We start from the raw sequence: 17926 nt of genomic DNA on the forward strand, positions 1-17926 counted from the left end.
TGTCGTTAGGTTGACCTAGTGATTTTGTTAATTTTTGTAATCCTTTGAGATAAACTCTTTCTAATGATAATCTAAAAACAAAATAAGGAAACACTTCACAAACATGTACATGTACATGTATCGATTAATATAACGTATTACCAATAAATGTACATTAAATGTTCTATTGCAAATACTGCATCAAAGCATATGTACATATACATGTATAACGTCTTCAATTTCAATAACAAATAGTGTTATTTAATATTTGACGCTTTCATAATGAGCATCACAAAAGCTCTCTCTCTCCCTCCCTCTCTCTCACCTCTCCTTCACGTATTCTGCTAAATGGTGAGAAGCAGATGACTCCGCCCTCAAATTGCCCATCAATACTTCAAATCCGCGACAATCTGGGCCCTGGAAAAAACCAGTAAAAATATATCATATAATCCCAAGGACTGATCCTCACCCAAAAGTTGTCCTCGAACTTCATAGAGGTGGTCTCACTGGTGCTTTTGCTAAGAGAAGATGAGGAGGAGGGATCATCTCCAAAGTCGATAAGGCAACCTACAAAATGGAGTATAAAATTTAGGACGTTTCTGAGACTGTCACTACCTTCTAGAGCCATTTTGAAATGGAGAAGAGATAGCTCAAACTCGATGTTCACAGCCCCTCGATTTTTCTTTTCTTGACCCCGCCCTATAATAAACAAGACCGCGCCCATCAGATTGGGCCACGCCTTTTTAATTAATGAGTTTGCCGGGAATATGGCGGGAAAGAGCTTCTCTTTTTCCCTTTTCTGTTGCTTGCGTTTGGGACGATCTCTCTCCTCTCCCTCTCCTCTGGACGTACTCTCAGCTCACAGAGAGGACCATTAGTCTCTCCTGTATTCTTAGAACTCTTCTAGTACCAACTGCATTGGAGGTAAAATTAATTAAATGCGTGGGTGTTGATTATATGAATTAATAATAATAATAATATAGGGGCTAAGGCCATTTGTTATTGGGCTGTATGCATATAATACTCCGAGTACTTTGGCGGCCATTTTGAGGTAATTTAATATTTATTTTATTATTATTATTATTATCATTATTATTATTATTAGTATTTTGTCTCTTCCTGCTGGATATTGTCCGATTAGATCCGGACCTCCTAAGAGGGTGTGGTCACAATTACAGGAAGGGAGAGTGGGCGTTGTTCTTGTTCAAATACATTTAATACAGGTAATTTAAAGTAATGCACATTCTCAATGGTACGTGGCCTCAAATTTGCCGAATTCAAATCCTCCAATCTACCAAAATTTTACCCCTCCAAACTTATATATGCCAGCTATACCATATATCAATTTATGTAGCGAGTATTATTTTCATAATACTGTTATTAAATCATTGTTATTTTCATAAATTTAGCTTTACATTTCCAGCCACACCCTTTAATGATTTCTGATATTTTTGCTTGTGACTGCACATTATAATGATAATTGTAATTATTTTAAATCAACCAACAAAATTAAAAGTGGCAAGTCATTATTATAAATTAATAAACAACAACTCTGTTATTATCAGAATCACAAATATACAAGAATCCATCTTTATCAAAAGCTAATCCACGAGGGCCATTAAACTGATCAATATTACTGCCTGCACTTCCAAACTTACTAACAAACACACCATCACTAGTGAAGATAGAGATATGATTATTAGCCCAGTCACTAACATACACTAGACCAGTAGCTGCAGTGTCTATTGCTATGCATGTTGGAAAACTAAGCTGTCCAGGACCAGATCCTTTAGTACCAAATTTACCCACAAACTTTCCATCTGGAGAAAACTTCTGAATGCGATGATTTTCAAAATCAGTAACATACACTAATCCTTGACTGTCAATAGCAATGTCATTTGGATATTTAAAATGTCCATTAGCTGATCCACAGCAACCAAATGAATGAGAGAAGGTTAGATCAGGATTCAAGACTTGTATACGATTATTTTTCCTATCAGCAATATAAGCCTGTCCTGTTATAGGAGAAATGGATACAGCAGGAGGACTTTTAAATTGTAGTGGTCTACTGCCATCCTTACCAACTGATGCTATAAGGTATCCATCCATGCTTATCTTCTGGATACTGTGATTATCATCAGACACAAGAATGCATTTGTCTGGAGTAATGGCTACCCAAGAAGGAAAAGCAAACTTGAAAATATCCCTTTCTCCTACATGTAGTTGGCCTTCAAATGATTTCACTTTCTTCCCTTCTTTATCCAGTACGGTTATACGGCTCTCTAAATATTCAGTTATTATAACATGATTATCATCAGTTACAGCAACTCCCCAGGGACTCTTAAGCTCAGTTATAGTACGTACTGGAGTGATGTTATCAAGGTAAGGATTGATAGGCTTGTGGATGACTAGTGAGGTATCCTCAAGGTTTACATCATATACTTGTACTTTTACTGTATGAGTACCACTGGTTGAAGGGTTACACTGTATCCTATACACTCCAGGATCAGTGCTGGTGGTAGTGACTATAGTTTGAATGGGTTGATCACCTTTACCAACTGGTACAAGACTGCACCTCAGAGAAGAGAAGGGAACAGACAAAAGAGATGAATCTGGTGCCTCCATTGATAGTAAAAATGAAACTTTCTTTTCTTTTGGTAGATAGTCAAAGCAACCAACTTTCTTCACTATACACTGCTGTAGTGCAGTAGATGAGTAGGTCACAATATCTCCAATGTGATGTAGCGATTTGATATCTTTACTCAATACAAAGTCAGCCTTTTCCTTTGGATGTAACTCCTCCACATTGATCTCTGCAGTAACTTCACTCATAAGCTCCATCATCTGTTTCTTAGACCTCAGGACTTGTTGAGGACTGCCTGTCTTCAGACTCTGTTTCACATAATCCTCAACATCCTCCAGAACACTCAAACTCATTTTTGCTGATTTCATTTGCTCTGACAGCACCTTTAGTTTATGATCAGTGACCCTCTTTGCCTGCTCAGTCAGTTTCCTCTCTGACTGACAAAGAACAGCAATCATTTCCTCTACCATTTCATGTATTTCTTCTAAGACTCCTTCTCCTCTCTCTCTGATCTCACCTTCTCTCTCTGCTAGAGCAGACAGGACCTTCTTGAGTGCTTTCTTCTTTCCCTCAACTGGTGATAGACATTCTCTTAGCTTTTTACAGTTTTTAGTATAACTGTCAGTGATTAAGTCATATTCATGACCTTTGTGTTTACGAACTGAGCAGGTAACACAGATTACTGTATCACATGTTTCACAGAATAGCTCCAAAGGCTTTTCATGATCACTACATGTGGCCTCTTGAGGATTCGGCGAAACTGCTGCTGTCTTCTTCATTAGACTGTGCATCTCTTTGAGGTTGTTGAGGTGGAATGCTACAGGAAAGGCTCCTGCTCCTTCTTCTGGTAACTCTGTATAATGACGACAAGTGGGACAAGAGAGGTAATAGGTCTTATTTTTCTTATCCAGAGGTAATCCTTCCAGACAGTGCTCACAGAATGAATGTAGACAAGGTAAAGTCTTAGGGTTGGTATAGTGGTCAAGACACACAGGACAGGTGAGCTGTTCCTCCAGTTTGAGGAGACCAGGAGAAGAAGATGAAGATGGTTTGGCTGCCATTTAATTTTGTATCTAAGGCAAGAACAAAAAAATGAAGAGAGAAAAGGTAGAAGGCGGTAAATGAAGATAGAGCAATGAGAATGAATAAAATTAAAACAAGGCCTGTACATGTGGTTACTTTTGGTAAAGGAAGTTATGATAACTATTTGATAGAAATCTAGACTAGAGGGCACAGCTGTTCAAATCACACCACTCAGATTATAAGTATACATGTATGTACATGCACTCACTGTCACATTATGCATATTCACTTTACTTATGATATCACTCTAGTATTGTATATAACAAACAATTCAGCAGTATTATTACAAGTCTGCCAATAGATTTAAAAATACATTTTACAATTTTAATTAATTACTTGCAACAATAGGACTGACTATGTAAAATACATCAATTGTTTGTAACAATTGCCATATCTGTATAATTAAAACTAATAATGATCATTAACATAATTATAAAAACCTAATAAACGACAACTCGGTTATTATCAGAATCACAAATATACAAGAATCCATCTTTATCAAAAGCTAATCCACGAGGGCCTTGAAACTGATCAATATTACTGCCTGTACTTCCAAACCTACTAGCAAATGAACCCTTAGTAGTAAAGATAGAGATGTGATTATTATAGTCACTAACATACACTAGACCAGTAGCTGCAGTGTCTATTGTTATACCAACTGGATACTTAAGCTGTCCAGGACCATATCCTTCAGTACCAAATTGACCCACAAACTTTCCACCTGGAGAGAACTTCTGAATGCGATGATTACCATTATCAGTAACATACACTAATCCTTGACTGTCAATAGCAATGTCAGTTGGATACTGAAACTCTCCATTAGCTGATCCTTTACTACCAAATGAATGAGAGAAGGTTAGATCAGGATTCAAGACTTGTATACGATGATTATTCTTATCAGCAATATAAACCTGTCCTGTTATAGGAGAAATGGATATGGCAGGAAGACACTTAAATTGTAGTGGTCCACTGCCCACCTTACCAACTGATGCTATAAGGTATCCATCCATGCTTATCTTCTGAATACTGTTAGTTTTATCAGATACAAGAATGAATTTGTCTGGAGTAATAGCTATCCAAGTAGGAAAAGCAAACTTGATAATATCCCTTTCTCCTACACGTACTTGACCTCCTAATGATTTCACTTTTTTCCCTTCTTTGTCCAGTATTGTTACACGACTCTCCAAATATTCAGTTACTATAATATGATTATCATCACTTACAGCAACTCCCCAGGGACAACTAAGCCCAGTTATTGTACGTACTGGAGTGATTTTATTAAGGTAAGGATTGAATGCCTTGTGGGTGACTAGTGAGGTATCCTCAAGGTGTACATCATATACTTGTACTTTTACTGTATGAGTACCACTGTTGGTTGAAGGGTTACACTGTATCCTATACACTCCAGGATCAGTGCTAGTGGTAGTGACTGTAGTGTGAATGGGTTTACCTTTACCAACTGGTACTAGACTACACCTCAGAGAAGAGAGAGGAACACACAAAACAGATGAATCTGGTGCCTCTATTGATAGTGAAAATGAAACGACTTTGCCAGCAGGTATAATATGATCAATCTTCTTCACTCTACACTGCTGTAGTGCAGTAGATGAGTAAGTCACAATATCTCCAATGTGATGTAGCGATTTCATATCTTTAGTCAATACAAAGTCAGCTTTTTCCTTTGGGTGTAACTCCTCCACATTGATCCCTGCAGTAACTTCACTCATATGCTCCATCATCTGTTTCTTAGACCTCAGGACTTGTTGAGGACTGCCTGTCTTCAGACTCTGTTCCACATAATCCTCAAGATCCTCCAGAAGACTCAAACTCATTTCTGCAGATTTCATTTGCTCTGACAGCACCTTTAGTTTAGCATCAGTGACCCTCTTTGCCTGCTCAGTCAGTTTCCTCTCTGACTGACGAAGAACAGCAATCATTTCCTCTACCATTTTATGAATATCTTCTAAGATTTCTTCCCCCCTCTCTCTGATCTCACCCTCTCTCTCTGCTAGAGCAGACAGGACCTTTATGAGTGCTTCAATTTTCCCTTTTACCGGATTAAGAGATTTCTCCAGTGCTTCTCTGTGTTTAGTATATCTGTCAGTGACTAGCCCACATTCATGATGTTTATGATCACGATATGAGCAGCTAATGCAGATTACTGTATCACATGTTTCACAGATTAGCTCCAAAGGCCTTCCATGATCACGACATGTGGCCTCTTGAGGATTAGGCGAAACTGCTGCTGTCTTCTTCATTAAACTGTGCATCATTAGACTGTGCATCTTCTTGAGGTTGTTGAGGTGGAATGCTACAGGAAAGGCTCCTACTCCTTCTGGTAACTCTGTAGATCGACGACAAGTGGGACAAGAGAGGTAATAGGTCTCATTCTTCTTATCTAGAGGTAATCTCTCCAGACAGTGCTGACAGAATGAGTGATGGCAGGGTAGGATCTTAGGGTTGGTATAGTGCTCAAGACACACAGGACAGGTGAGCTCTTCCTTCAGTTTGAGGAGACCACGAGAAGATGAAAATGGTTTGGCTGCCATTCAATTATGTATGCAAAGCAAGCGGAACAAAAATGAAGAGAGAAAAAGGTAGAAGACGGTATAAATGAAGATAGAGCAATGAGAATGAATGAAATTAAAACAAAGAGAGTGTGGAGAAGTTGGAGGTAGATAGCCCTGGCTCTTGTATTCTTGTAGTAAAGGAAGTTATAATATCTATTTATAGAAATCTAGAGGGCACAGCTGCTTAGCATCACACCACTCAGATTATAAGTATACGTGCATAATCCAATATACATGTATATACATACTATATATACTGCAGTATTTCCCTAATACAGTAGTTGACACAGTAGTCAATGGAGTAGTCAATGCAGTAGTCATGGTAGTTGTTTCAGTAGAATAAGAAACTGTAAACATAAACTGATTAGTCCATGCATCAACAATGATATGTTTACTTATGCTTAATGGCATTATTGATAACATTACTTCATATTAAACTAAGATTAATAGTTGCTATAGCTATAATAATGATAATAAACAAAGATACAATGTTGTACTGACTACATGTAGTAAGCATTTAAATTAATAAACAACAACTCGGTTATTAATATAATCACAAACATACAAGAATCCATCTTTATCAAAAGCTAATCCAATAGGACCATTAAACTGATCAATATTACTGCCTTTACTTCCAAAACTGCTAACAAACACACCATCACTAGTGAAGACTGATATACGATTATTGCCCCCTTCACTAACATATACTAGACCAGTAGCTCCAGTGTCTATTGTTATACCATATGGAAAACGAAGCTGTCCAGATCTTTTATTGCCAAACTGACCGACAAACCTTCCATTTTGAGAGAGCTTCTGAATTCGATGATTCCAACTATCAGTAACATACACTAATCCTTGACTGTCAATAGCAATGTCATGTGGAGACTGAAACTGTCCATTAGCTGATCCTTTACTACCAAATGAATGAGAGAAGGTTAGATCAGGATTCAAGACTTGTATACGATGATTATCCCTATCAGCAATATAAACCTGTCCTGTTACAGGAGAAATGGCTATACCAGAAGGAGCATTTAATTGTAGTGGTCCACTGCCCTCCTCACCAACTGATGCTATAAGGTATCCATCCATGCTTATCTTCTGGATACTGTGATCATCAGATACAAGAATGAATTTGTCTGGAGTAATGGCTACCCAAGAAGGAAAAGCAAACTTGAAAATATCTCTTTCTCCTACACGTACTTGGCCTTTTAATGATTTCACTTTCTTTCCTTCTTTATCCAGTATTGTTACACGGCTTTCCAAATATTCAGTTATTATAATACGTTTATCATCACTTATAACAGTTCCACAGGGACCTTTAAGCTCAGTTATAGTACGTACTGGAGTGATGTTATCAAGGTAAGGATTGATAGGCTTGTGGATGAATAATGAAGTATTCTTAAGTTGTACATCATATACTTGTACTTTTACTGTATGAGTACCACTGTTGGTTGAAGGGTTACACTGTATCCTATACACTCCAGGATCAGTGCTGGTGGTAGTGACTGTAGTGTGAATGGGTTTACCTTTACCAACTGGTACTAGACTACACCTCAGAGAAGAGAAGGGAACACACAAAAGAGATGAATCTGGTGCCTCCATTGATAGTGAAAATGAAACTTTTTTCTCTTTTGGTAGACGTTCAAAGTAACCAACTTTCTTCACTCTACACTGCTGTAGTGCAGTAGATGAGTAGGTCACAATATCTCCAATGTGATTTAGTGATTTGATATCTTTACTCAATACAAAGTCAGCTTTTTCTTTTGGATATAACTCCTCCACATTGATCCCTGCAGTAACTTCACTCATACGCTCCATCATCTGTTTCATAGACCTCAGGACTTGTTGAGGACTGCCTGTCTTCAGACTCTGTTCCACATAATCCTCAACATCCTCCAGAAGACTCAAATTCATTTCTGCTGATTTCATTTGCTCTGATAGCACCTTTAGTTTATCATCAGTGACTCTCTTTGCCTGCTCAGTCAGTTTCCTCTCTGACTGACGAAGGACATTCATCATTTCCTCTACCATTTTATTGATATCTTCTAAAATTTCTTCTCCTCTCTCTCTGATCTCACCCTCTCTCTCTGCTAGAGCAGACAGGACCTTCTTGAGTGCTTCCTTCTTTCCCTCAACTGGTGATAGACATTTTCTTAGCTTTTGACTGTGTTTAGTATAATAGTCAGTGACTAAGTCGTATTCGTGATGTTTGTGATTATGAGCTAAGCAGGTAACACAGATTACTGTATCACATGTTTCACAGAATAGCTCCAAAGGCTTTTCATGATCACTACATGTGGCCTCTTGAGGATGTGATAAGTCTGCTGTCTTCTTCATTAGACTGTACATCTCTTTGAGGTTGTTGAGGTGGAATGCTACAGGAAAGGCTCCTGCTCCTTCTTCTGGTAACTCTGTACAATAACGACAAGTGGGACAAGAGAGGTAATAGGTCTCATTCTTCTCATCCAGAGCTAATCCCTCTAGACAGTGCTCACAGAATGAGTGATGGCAGGGTAGGATTTTAGGGTTGTTATAGTGGTCAAAACACACAGGACAGGTGAGCTGTTCCTCCAGTTTGAGGAGACCAGGAGAAGAAGATGAAGATGGTTTGGTTGCCATTTCAAGAAAAGAATAAAATTGAGCACTGAAGAACAATTGATAACAGAATGAAAACAAAGGAGAGTAGTAGAGAAATAAAAAAGAGTGACTGAGAGAGAAAGATGGCTCTGATGACTTCTTGTGATATTCTATAGTATCACCACTAAAGGAATTTTTGACAGTTTAATAGTCAATATGATCACAATGGAGTAACACTAGTAACACGATCACTCTATATATCACTACTTCGCATGAACACAGACTGACTTGGCACTTCCTTCCAGTAATTTTAGCCACAAGTTCTGCACTAGTAAATTAATGGATGAACACTCCCTATGAAGTCTTTATAGTGTCAAAGTTTACAAATTCCATGAACACCACCCCATAGGAAGTGTTTATCTGTTTTAAACGTATTCATGGAGACATAGCTATGACAAGTGGTTAAATGACTCTAGTACTTTATACAATGTATGCTTATTCATAGGTTACCTAGTATTCTTTTCCTTTGTATACTTAAATATATTCTTTCTTTTCTTTTAATTATGAATGCTGTCTACTTATACCTGCATGGTATTTACATGTGTATGCTACCTGTATGTTATAATGTTTTAAAGTGTATATACACTGTACAGTCTACACTCACACTTCTTGACAATTGTAATAATGCATTTCTATAGCTTATTGTAGCTACTGTTAATAGTACATGTAAGTATATATATATTGTAGTCTGTTCTAAATACATTTTATTGTGTCTTTTTGTAGGAATTCATCAATGAACACGAGTCATGGCTGATCGCTAATAACTGGAAGCCATCAACCCTATTAATAGAATACGACTTTGTGGTCTTTTTCTCACCAGTAGGAGACTGGTTCTCATACCAAGAAGAGACTCGTTCCCATACCACATGTACCGGTACCAAAATCTGTCGGAACTGTACTGAATCCATCCCATCTCTTACGAAATCAAATCAAATCTCACATCTCAACCTCACGCCTCCTAAAAATTCAATTAATAATGATGGGTGTGGTCCAGAATCATATCCCATAGTGACAGGACTTGCTTATCTGGTACACACAACCGGTACAACAGGTTCTCCTAAAGGAGTGTGGGTTCCTCACTGCTGTATAGTGCCCAATGTCATTGATTTGTGCGAGAGGTTTGATGTGAGGGAGAATGATAGAGTCTTTAATGCATCACCACTGACCTTTGACCCTTCAGTAGTAGAGGTAAGAGAGAGAGAGAATGGAAAGAGAGTATTATTATGTATTCTGTACATTGCCCAAGATTCATTTCGATGATTAGCAATTTTATGCTTAAATCATCACCAATATAGATTCCACTATTTCACTTTATTTAGAGCATTCTCCACAATTAAAATAATGACTAAAAACACCAATCAATAATTATGTAAAAGACTTCATAATATCATAGAAGTACCAATATCAATGCACCCAAATTCTCCACCATAATAAGTTTATGTAGTACATGATTCACCATTATTAACTAGTTCTATATTTTCCAGATATTCCTATCACTGTATTCCGGTGCTACACTTCTCCTGGTTCCTCCAGTCATCAAATCCTCTCCCCTTCTCTTCTCTCATGTTGTCCTACGATCACGTCATGTAACTCTACTTCAAGCCACGCCTACTCTAATCCGTCGATTACCCTCGGACGTACTGAGGGAGGAGTTATTGGGGGCGTGGTCAAGTCTCCGGGTACTAGCTTTTGGAGGAGAGGCTTGTCCATCAGTGAAGACATTAAGAGAATGGAAAAGCAACGAGGTAGAGATATACATGTACATGTAATATACATGTATTTGGTCCATTGTCACAGAATCCGTGACAAGCAAAAACCCATTAGTTCCATTGTCACGAAATCCGTGATAAGCAAAAACCCATTAGCTCCATTGTCACAGAATCCGTGACAAGCAAAAACCCATTAGTTCCATATCACAAAATCTGTGACAAGCAAAAAACCCATCTGTTCCATTGTCACAGAATCCGTGACAAGCAAAAACCCATTAGTTCCATATCACAAAATCTGTGACAAGCAAAAAACCCATCTGTTCCATTGTCACAGAATCCGTGACAAGCAAAAACCCATTAGTTCCATTATCACAAAATCTGTGACAAGCAAAAAACCCATTTGTTCCATTGTCACAGAATTCGTGACAAGCAAAAACCCATTAGTTCCATTGTCACGAAATCCGTGATAAGCAAAAACCCATTAGTTCCATTGTCACAGAATCCGTGATAAGCAAAAACCCATTAGTTCCATTGTCACGAAATCCGTGATAAGCAAAAACCCATTAGTTCCATTGTCACAGAATCCGTGACAAGCAAAAACCCATTAGTTCCATATCACAAAATCTGTGACAAGCAAAAAACCCATTAGTTCCATTGTCACGAAATCCGTGATAAGCAAAAAACCCATTAGTTCCATTGTCACAGAATCCGTGACAAGCAAAAACCCATTAGTTCCATATCACAAAATCTGTGACAAGCAAAAAACCCATCTGTTCCATTGTCACAGAATCCGTGACAAGCAAAAACCCATTAGTTCCATTATCACAAAATCTGTGACAAGCAAAAAACCCATTTGTTCCATTGTCACAGAATTCGTGACAAGCAAAAACCCATTAGTTCCATTGTCACGAAATCCGTGATAAGCAAAAACCCATTAGTTCCATTGTCATGAAATCTGTGACAAGCAAAAACCCATTAGTTCCATTAATTATTTGTTGATTATTTTTTAAAATTTTAGAACAAAACCCGATTATTCAATATCTACGGTATCACTGAAGTATCCAGTTGGGCCTCTTGTCATGAAATAGACATTCATGACTCCGCCTACAATAAACCCCACCCACTTGGAGTACCCATCGGAGAACCACTACTGGGTACTCAAATAGAACTTAGAGGAAATGAACTAAAGAGAGTATTCATCGGTAAACATGTACATGTAATGCATGCAGATTTACATGTACATATGCATGTACATGTACATGCATATGTACTTTGTTATGCTTGCATTATGCATGTGCATTTACATGTACTACAGGCAATGACATAAAGTGCATGTACATGTATAGTATACCTCCATTAATGTTTAAAATGCTATATATAATGTACATGTAGATTTACATTACATGTAGATGCATGTGCATTTACATGTACTACATGAGGCAATGACATAAAGTACATGTACATGTACATGTATAGTATACCTCCATTGATGTTAAAATGCTATATATAATGTACATATACATACTTTCTCATGTATAGTACGTGAAGTAAAACAATGAAGATTAATAATTTTTTGTGTAGGCGGAGATTATAGGGTGTGTTGCCTTGGCAATGAAGAGTTCCTCGTCCAGGGTACCTTTCGTGACAGTGGAGATGATGGTATGACCGACGAACATGGACGCATATATTTATGTGGGCGGAGTGACCGTCAGATAAAGAGGAATGGCCATCGTATTAATTTAGATTATATAGAGCAGGTTAGTAGGTGTGGCCTGATGTGAAAGTGGGCGTGTCTTTATGTCCTTATTAGGTAATATCATCGCTGGATTTGGTTCGTCTCTGCTGTGTGGTGGAGAGGCGGGGCATGTCAGATGTGGTTGCCGTGGTTGTGCCGACAGTCATTATGGCGGTAGATCGGACGCGGAGGCTGTTATTTGAAGGAATGAGAGGCTGTCTGTGTGATAATGAGATACCAGACCAGATACTACTAGTAGAAGAAATACCCGCTAATATTCATGGTAAAGAACATAGACATTATACACTATTTCTATGCAAAGATGAGGTCGTTTAAAAAAATCCAATTTTCATCGGAATCAGCTCAAACTTTCTACACAGCATAGGAACATGTATATGTATCAGAAAAATTATAAAAGTAGAGAATTCTCTACTTTTTAATTTTGGAAATATTTGGCCAAAGTCCCATATACTATAGTACATGGACTATAGTACTATGTACTATGCTACATATAGTACTACAGCACTATAGTACTATACTAGTACTTGTAGTGCCATAGTAGGATAAGTATTATAATACTTTGGCCTGATTTTTGAGCAACTACAATATGCACGTACATTATAAATTGTTCAGATTCATACATTTAATTTTAAATGTTTTTTTCTTATTTTTTAGGCAAGATTGATATAAATTCTATCTCCATCCCTCAATCCTTTCCTTCCTCTATTGACATTTCTTCTCTCACTCTACAAAAATGGAGGGATCTCATTTTAGAATCAGTATCCATAGCAACTGGGAATGTTACCATGACAACGAGCAAAGGCATCAAACTCTCAGAGTTGGGCGTGTCCTCGTTTGAGCTATTAAGATCAGTCTATCAACTAGAGGAACATTTATCAAGTTTTAAAGACGACCACAAAGAATCTCTTCTCTCACAAATTTTTGAAATATTTCTTACTCGCCCACTTGACGAAGCCATAGCAACCACTTTCAAATTTGTCACCTTAGCCCCACCCCCTGAAGCAAGCGGTTACCATGGTAACTCGGTCATAGGAGTCAAGAGGAGTTTGAGTGAGAAGGAGAGGGAGGGTCCTATCAAGAGGACGAGGAGGTTGATGAATGATTTGAAGTGGTTTAGGAGAGGACTAATGTTTGATAATGGAAGGTAGTAAAGAAATAATGATAATACATTCTTCTCTCTCTCTCTCTCTCTCTCTCTCTCTCTCTCTCTCTCTCTCTCTCTCTCTCCCCCCCTTCTCTCTCTATGTACATGTTTATCTTGTCAGTATTGTGGAAACCCACACTTGCATATACACGTATTTATGTTGAATGTCCCAATAGTTAGGATATGAATGCCTACTCATTATAATGTAGCAAGTTGCACTTTTATTATGCATGTACATGTAGTAAATTAACTAAAAATATGCAGTTAGTAATAATGTGATGAAAATTTATTTTGTATTTGGTTCCCAGGATTCATTATGTAGTATATCAGGGGCGTATCCAGGGGGGTGCTGAGGGGGCTTGAGCACCCCCCTTATGGCTGGGCTCAGAAAAAATTACTGAAGTTCTGGACTCTTGCATCACTACTAAGCCTCTTATTAAAGTTAACTAGCACCCTGATTATGATTTCAGCAGTTTCCAGTCCTTCAAAGAGTGATCAAAAGGACCAGTATGCAAACCAGTTGCTTGAAATCATAGAAATGATCTTGACCCCACCAGTAATTGAGGAAAAATGAAGAAAAATGCCGTTTTAACCCCTAAAAAGTGGGCATGGCCAAAATTGCGGCGCGCCTCCTACTTTTCTTCTCCGTTGCATTCTGTACCCCGGCACCCCCCTTTCCAAATTTCTAGATATGCCCCTGATCATATCTACTATAGCTCAATTGGCTTTTTATCATGTACTATCATAACTTCCTTTAGTCACAAGATCTTTGTATATTTAAGGTATCGCCCACTTTTTGAGTCTAGCTGACCTTCTTTAGCCTTTCCACCTTCTTCATTTTGTTATTCCTGAATCTCATTCATTCCAACATTTTCTTGTCATTCATTCTTGCTCTATCTTCATTTACCGTCTTCTACCTTTATCTCTCTTCAATTTTTGTTCTTGCTTTACGTGCACAATTTATTCTTTTTTTTTAAATGGCAACCAAACCATCTTCATCTTCTCCTGGTCTCCTCAAACTGAAGGAACAGCTCACCTGTCCTGTGTGTCTTGACCACTATACCAACCCTAAGACTTTACCTTGTCTACATTCATTCTGTGAGCACTGTCTGGAGGGATTACCTCTGGATAAGAAGAATGAGACCTATTACCTCTCTTGTCCCACTTGTCGTCATTGTACAGAGTTACCAGAAGAAGGAGCAGGAGCCTTTCCTGTAGCATTCACTCTCAACAACCTCAAAGAGATATACAGTCTAATGAAGAAAGTAGCTGATCCTCAACAAGTCACCTGTGACAACTGTACTACAGCTAATGCCACTGGATACTGCAAAGACTGCAGTAAGTTCCTTTGTACAGAATGTGACGGAGTACACAAGAAATGGGGCCCAACTTCTAACCATCAGCTGACAAGTCTTGATGAGGTGACAGCCTCTGATGTCTCTTCTACTCCTCAATTGCTAGCTCCAGCTAAACAGGAGGCAACCCTCACTTGCTCTGTACCTGGTCATGATGAGCCATTGAATTACTACTGTGACACATGTAATACATTTATTTGTCATGAGTGTACAGTTCATGCTCATAAAGACCATGAGTATGACTTAGTCTCTTCCAGTTATACTAAACACTGTCAAGAATTGAGAGGTTCTCTTAATCCGGTAAGAGGAAAAATTGAAGGACTCAAGAAGGTCCTGTCTGCTCTAGCAAAGAGAGAGGGTGAGATCAGAGAAAGAGGAGAAGGAGTCTTAGAAGAAATACATGAAATGGTAGAGGAAATGATAAATGTTCTTCGTGAGTCAGAGAGGAAACTGACTGAGCAGGCAAAGAGGGTCACTGATGATAAACTAAAGGTGCTGTCAGAGCAAATGAAATCAGCAGAAATGAGTTTGAGTCTTCTGGAGGATGTCGAGGATTATGTAGAACAGAGTCTGAAGACAGGCAGTCCTCAACAAGTCCTGAGGTCTAAGAAACAGATGATGGAGCGTATGAGTGAAGTTACTGCATGGATCAATGTGGAGGAGTTACATCCAAAGGAAAAAGCTGACTTTGTATTGAGTAAAGATATCGAATTGCTACATCACATTGGAGATATATTGACCTCTACTGAACTACAGCAGTGTAGAGTGAAGAAGATTGATTGTATTTCACCTTCTGGCGAAGCAGTTTCATTTTCACTATCAATGGAGGCACCAGATTCATCTCTTTTGTGTGTTCCTGTCTCTTCTCTGAGGTGTAGTCTAGTACCAGTTGGTAAAGGTGATCAACCCATTCACACTACAGTCACTACCACTAGCACTGATCCTGGAGTTTATAGGATACAGTGTAACCCTTCAACCAGTGGTGCTCATACAGTAAAAGTACAAGTATATGATGTACACCTTGAGGATACCTCACTAGCCATCCCTTTCAATCCTTACCTTGATAACATCACTCCAGTACATACTATAACTGAGCTTAAACATCCCTGGGGAGTTGCTGTAACTGATGATAATCATGTTATAATAACTGAGTGTAGTGGTGATTGTGTAGCAATACTGGATAGAGAAGGAAAGAAAGTGAAATCATTAGGAGGGAAAGGAGGATGTGGCAATGTCAAGTTTATTGCTCCTCGTGGTGTAGCCATTACTCCTGACAAATCCATTCTTGTGTCTGGTAATCACAATATTCAGGAAATAAGCATGGATGGATGTTGTATGGCATCAGTTGGTAAGACTAGCCTTATGCAACAGCAATTTAGTACTCCTCGTGGTATAGCCATTTCTCCTTTAACAGGACATATTTATATTGCTGACAGTAATTATCATCGTATACAAGTCTTGAATCCTGATTTAACCTTCTCCCATTTATTTGCTAGTAAAGTACCAGCTAGTTTAAGGTTTGATTATCCTCGTGACATTGCTATTGACAGTCAAGGATTAGTATACATTACTGATTATAGTAATCATCGCATTCAAAAGTTCTCTCCAGATGGAAAGCTTGTGGTTCAATTTGGTACTAAAGGATCTGGTCCTGGACAGCTTAAGCATCCCTTTGGCATAACAATAGACACTGCAGCTACTGGTCTAGTTTATGTTAGTGAAGAGGGCAATCATCGTATATCAGTCTTCACTAGTGATGGTGTGTTCGTGAGCAGTTTTGGAAGTAAAGGCAGTAATATTAATCAGTTTAATAAACCAACAGGATTAGCATTTGATAAAGATGGATTATTGTATGTTTGTGATTATAGCAATAACCGAGTTGTTGTTTATTAGGTTTATTTCTTTTATTATTGTTAATGATCATTATTTAGCTTTAATTACACTAAAACTTTCCCACCACTGCACATGTAGCAATCAATAACCAAGCCATCATGCTGTGGGATAGATGTACAGTGGTGAATGCATGGGAAAAATTTACCATTAATTGCTATGTATTCTCTAAGAGAACTGAAAAAAGCAAAGAACAAATTACAGTATAATCAGTATAGAATTATGCAATGAGCATTTCTGTGTGAGTCAGTGTTAGCATTTTAAAGGAAAATTGGAGAAATCACTATTGACCCATTCAGCCCTGTATAGATTTATGCCACAGCATGACAGATCATTAATGATATTCATTGGCAAACAGCCATAAATAAATGGACTGTAAGTATTTATTTAGAATGGATGCACATAATATTGTAGCAAGACACACTTTTATTATGCATGTACTATAGTAAACAAATGCTAATAATTTAATCTGTGTAAAAGCCAGGATTCATTATGCATCCTTTAGTCACAAGATCTTTGAATATATTTAAGGTACGCCCACTTTTTGTGTCTAGCTGACCTTCTTTAGTCTTTCTCTCCTCCTTCAACCTTCTTCATTTTGTTTTTTTTTTGCTGCATCTCATTCATCCTGACTTCTTCATTTTCTTATTGCTTGTTCTTGCTCTATCTTCATTTACCGCCTTCTACCTTTATCTCTCTTCATTTTTGTCTTTGCTTTGCATACACAATTAAATGGCAACCAAACCATCTTCATCTTCTTCTCCTGGTCTCCTCAAACTGGAGGAACAGCTCACCTGTCCTGTGTGTCTTGAACACTATACCAACCCTAAGATCCTACCCTGCCATCACTCATTTTGTCAGAACTGTCTGGAGGGATTACCTCTGGATAGGAAGAATGAGGCCTATTACCTCTCTTGTCCCACTTGTCGTCATTGTACAGAGTTACCAGAAGAAGGAGCAGGAGCCTTTCCTGTAGCATTCCACCTCAACAACCTCAAAGAGATGCAAAGTTCGCTAAACAAGACAGCTGCTTTGCCTAATCCTCAAGAGGCCACATGTAGTGATCATGGAAAGCCTTTGGAGCTATTCTGTGAAACATGTGATACAGTAATCTGTTCTCACTGCTTAGTTCATAATCACAAAAATCATCAATATGAATTAGTTACTGACAGTTATACTAAACATTGTCAAAAGTTAAGAGAATGTCTATCACCAGTTG

The 17926-nt window shown here is 38.2% G+C and overlaps 2 protein-coding genes across 2 annotated transcripts in view; one reads left to right on the plus strand and one right to left on the minus strand.

The window, feature by feature from the left end:
• The window catches only part of LOC100633100 (F-BAR domain only protein 2-like), an 11509-nt gene extending 10803 nt beyond the window's left edge, over positions 1-706 (minus strand). Inside the window, exons 1-4 of the mRNA XM_020003493.1 lie at positions 595-706; positions 449-546; positions 305-396; positions 2-71 (exon numbers count right to left, since the gene is read on the minus strand). Of these exons, the coding sequence (XP_019859052.1) occupies positions 2-71; positions 305-396; positions 449-546; positions 595-703 (369 nt within the window). The 5' untranslated portion in view covers positions 704-706. The remainder of the gene's footprint in view (position 1; positions 72-304; positions 397-448; positions 547-594) is intronic.
• A 5-nt stretch (positions 707-711) lies between these two features.
• On the plus strand, positions 712-13466 carry LOC109587252 (acyl-CoA synthetase family member 4-like). The gene is made up of 9 exons (XM_020003492.1): positions 712-903; positions 963-1030; positions 1085-1202; positions 9577-10041; positions 10338-10598; positions 11581-11764; positions 12144-12319; positions 12373-12580; positions 12973-13466. The coding sequence occupies exons 1-9, from the start codon at positions 730-732 to the stop codon at positions 13464-13466; spliced, it is 2148 nt and encodes a 715-aa protein (XP_019859051.1). The 5' UTR covers positions 712-729.
• Positions 13467-17926: the final 4460 nt, after the last annotated feature.

The sequence above is a fragment of the Amphimedon queenslandica genome, unplaced genomic scaffold, assembly GCF_000090795.2.
Source record: "Amphimedon queenslandica unplaced genomic scaffold, v1.1 AMPQUscaffold_12638, whole genome shotgun sequence".
Taxonomy (NCBI): domain Eukaryota; kingdom Metazoa; phylum Porifera; class Demospongiae; order Haplosclerida; family Niphatidae; genus Amphimedon; species Amphimedon queenslandica.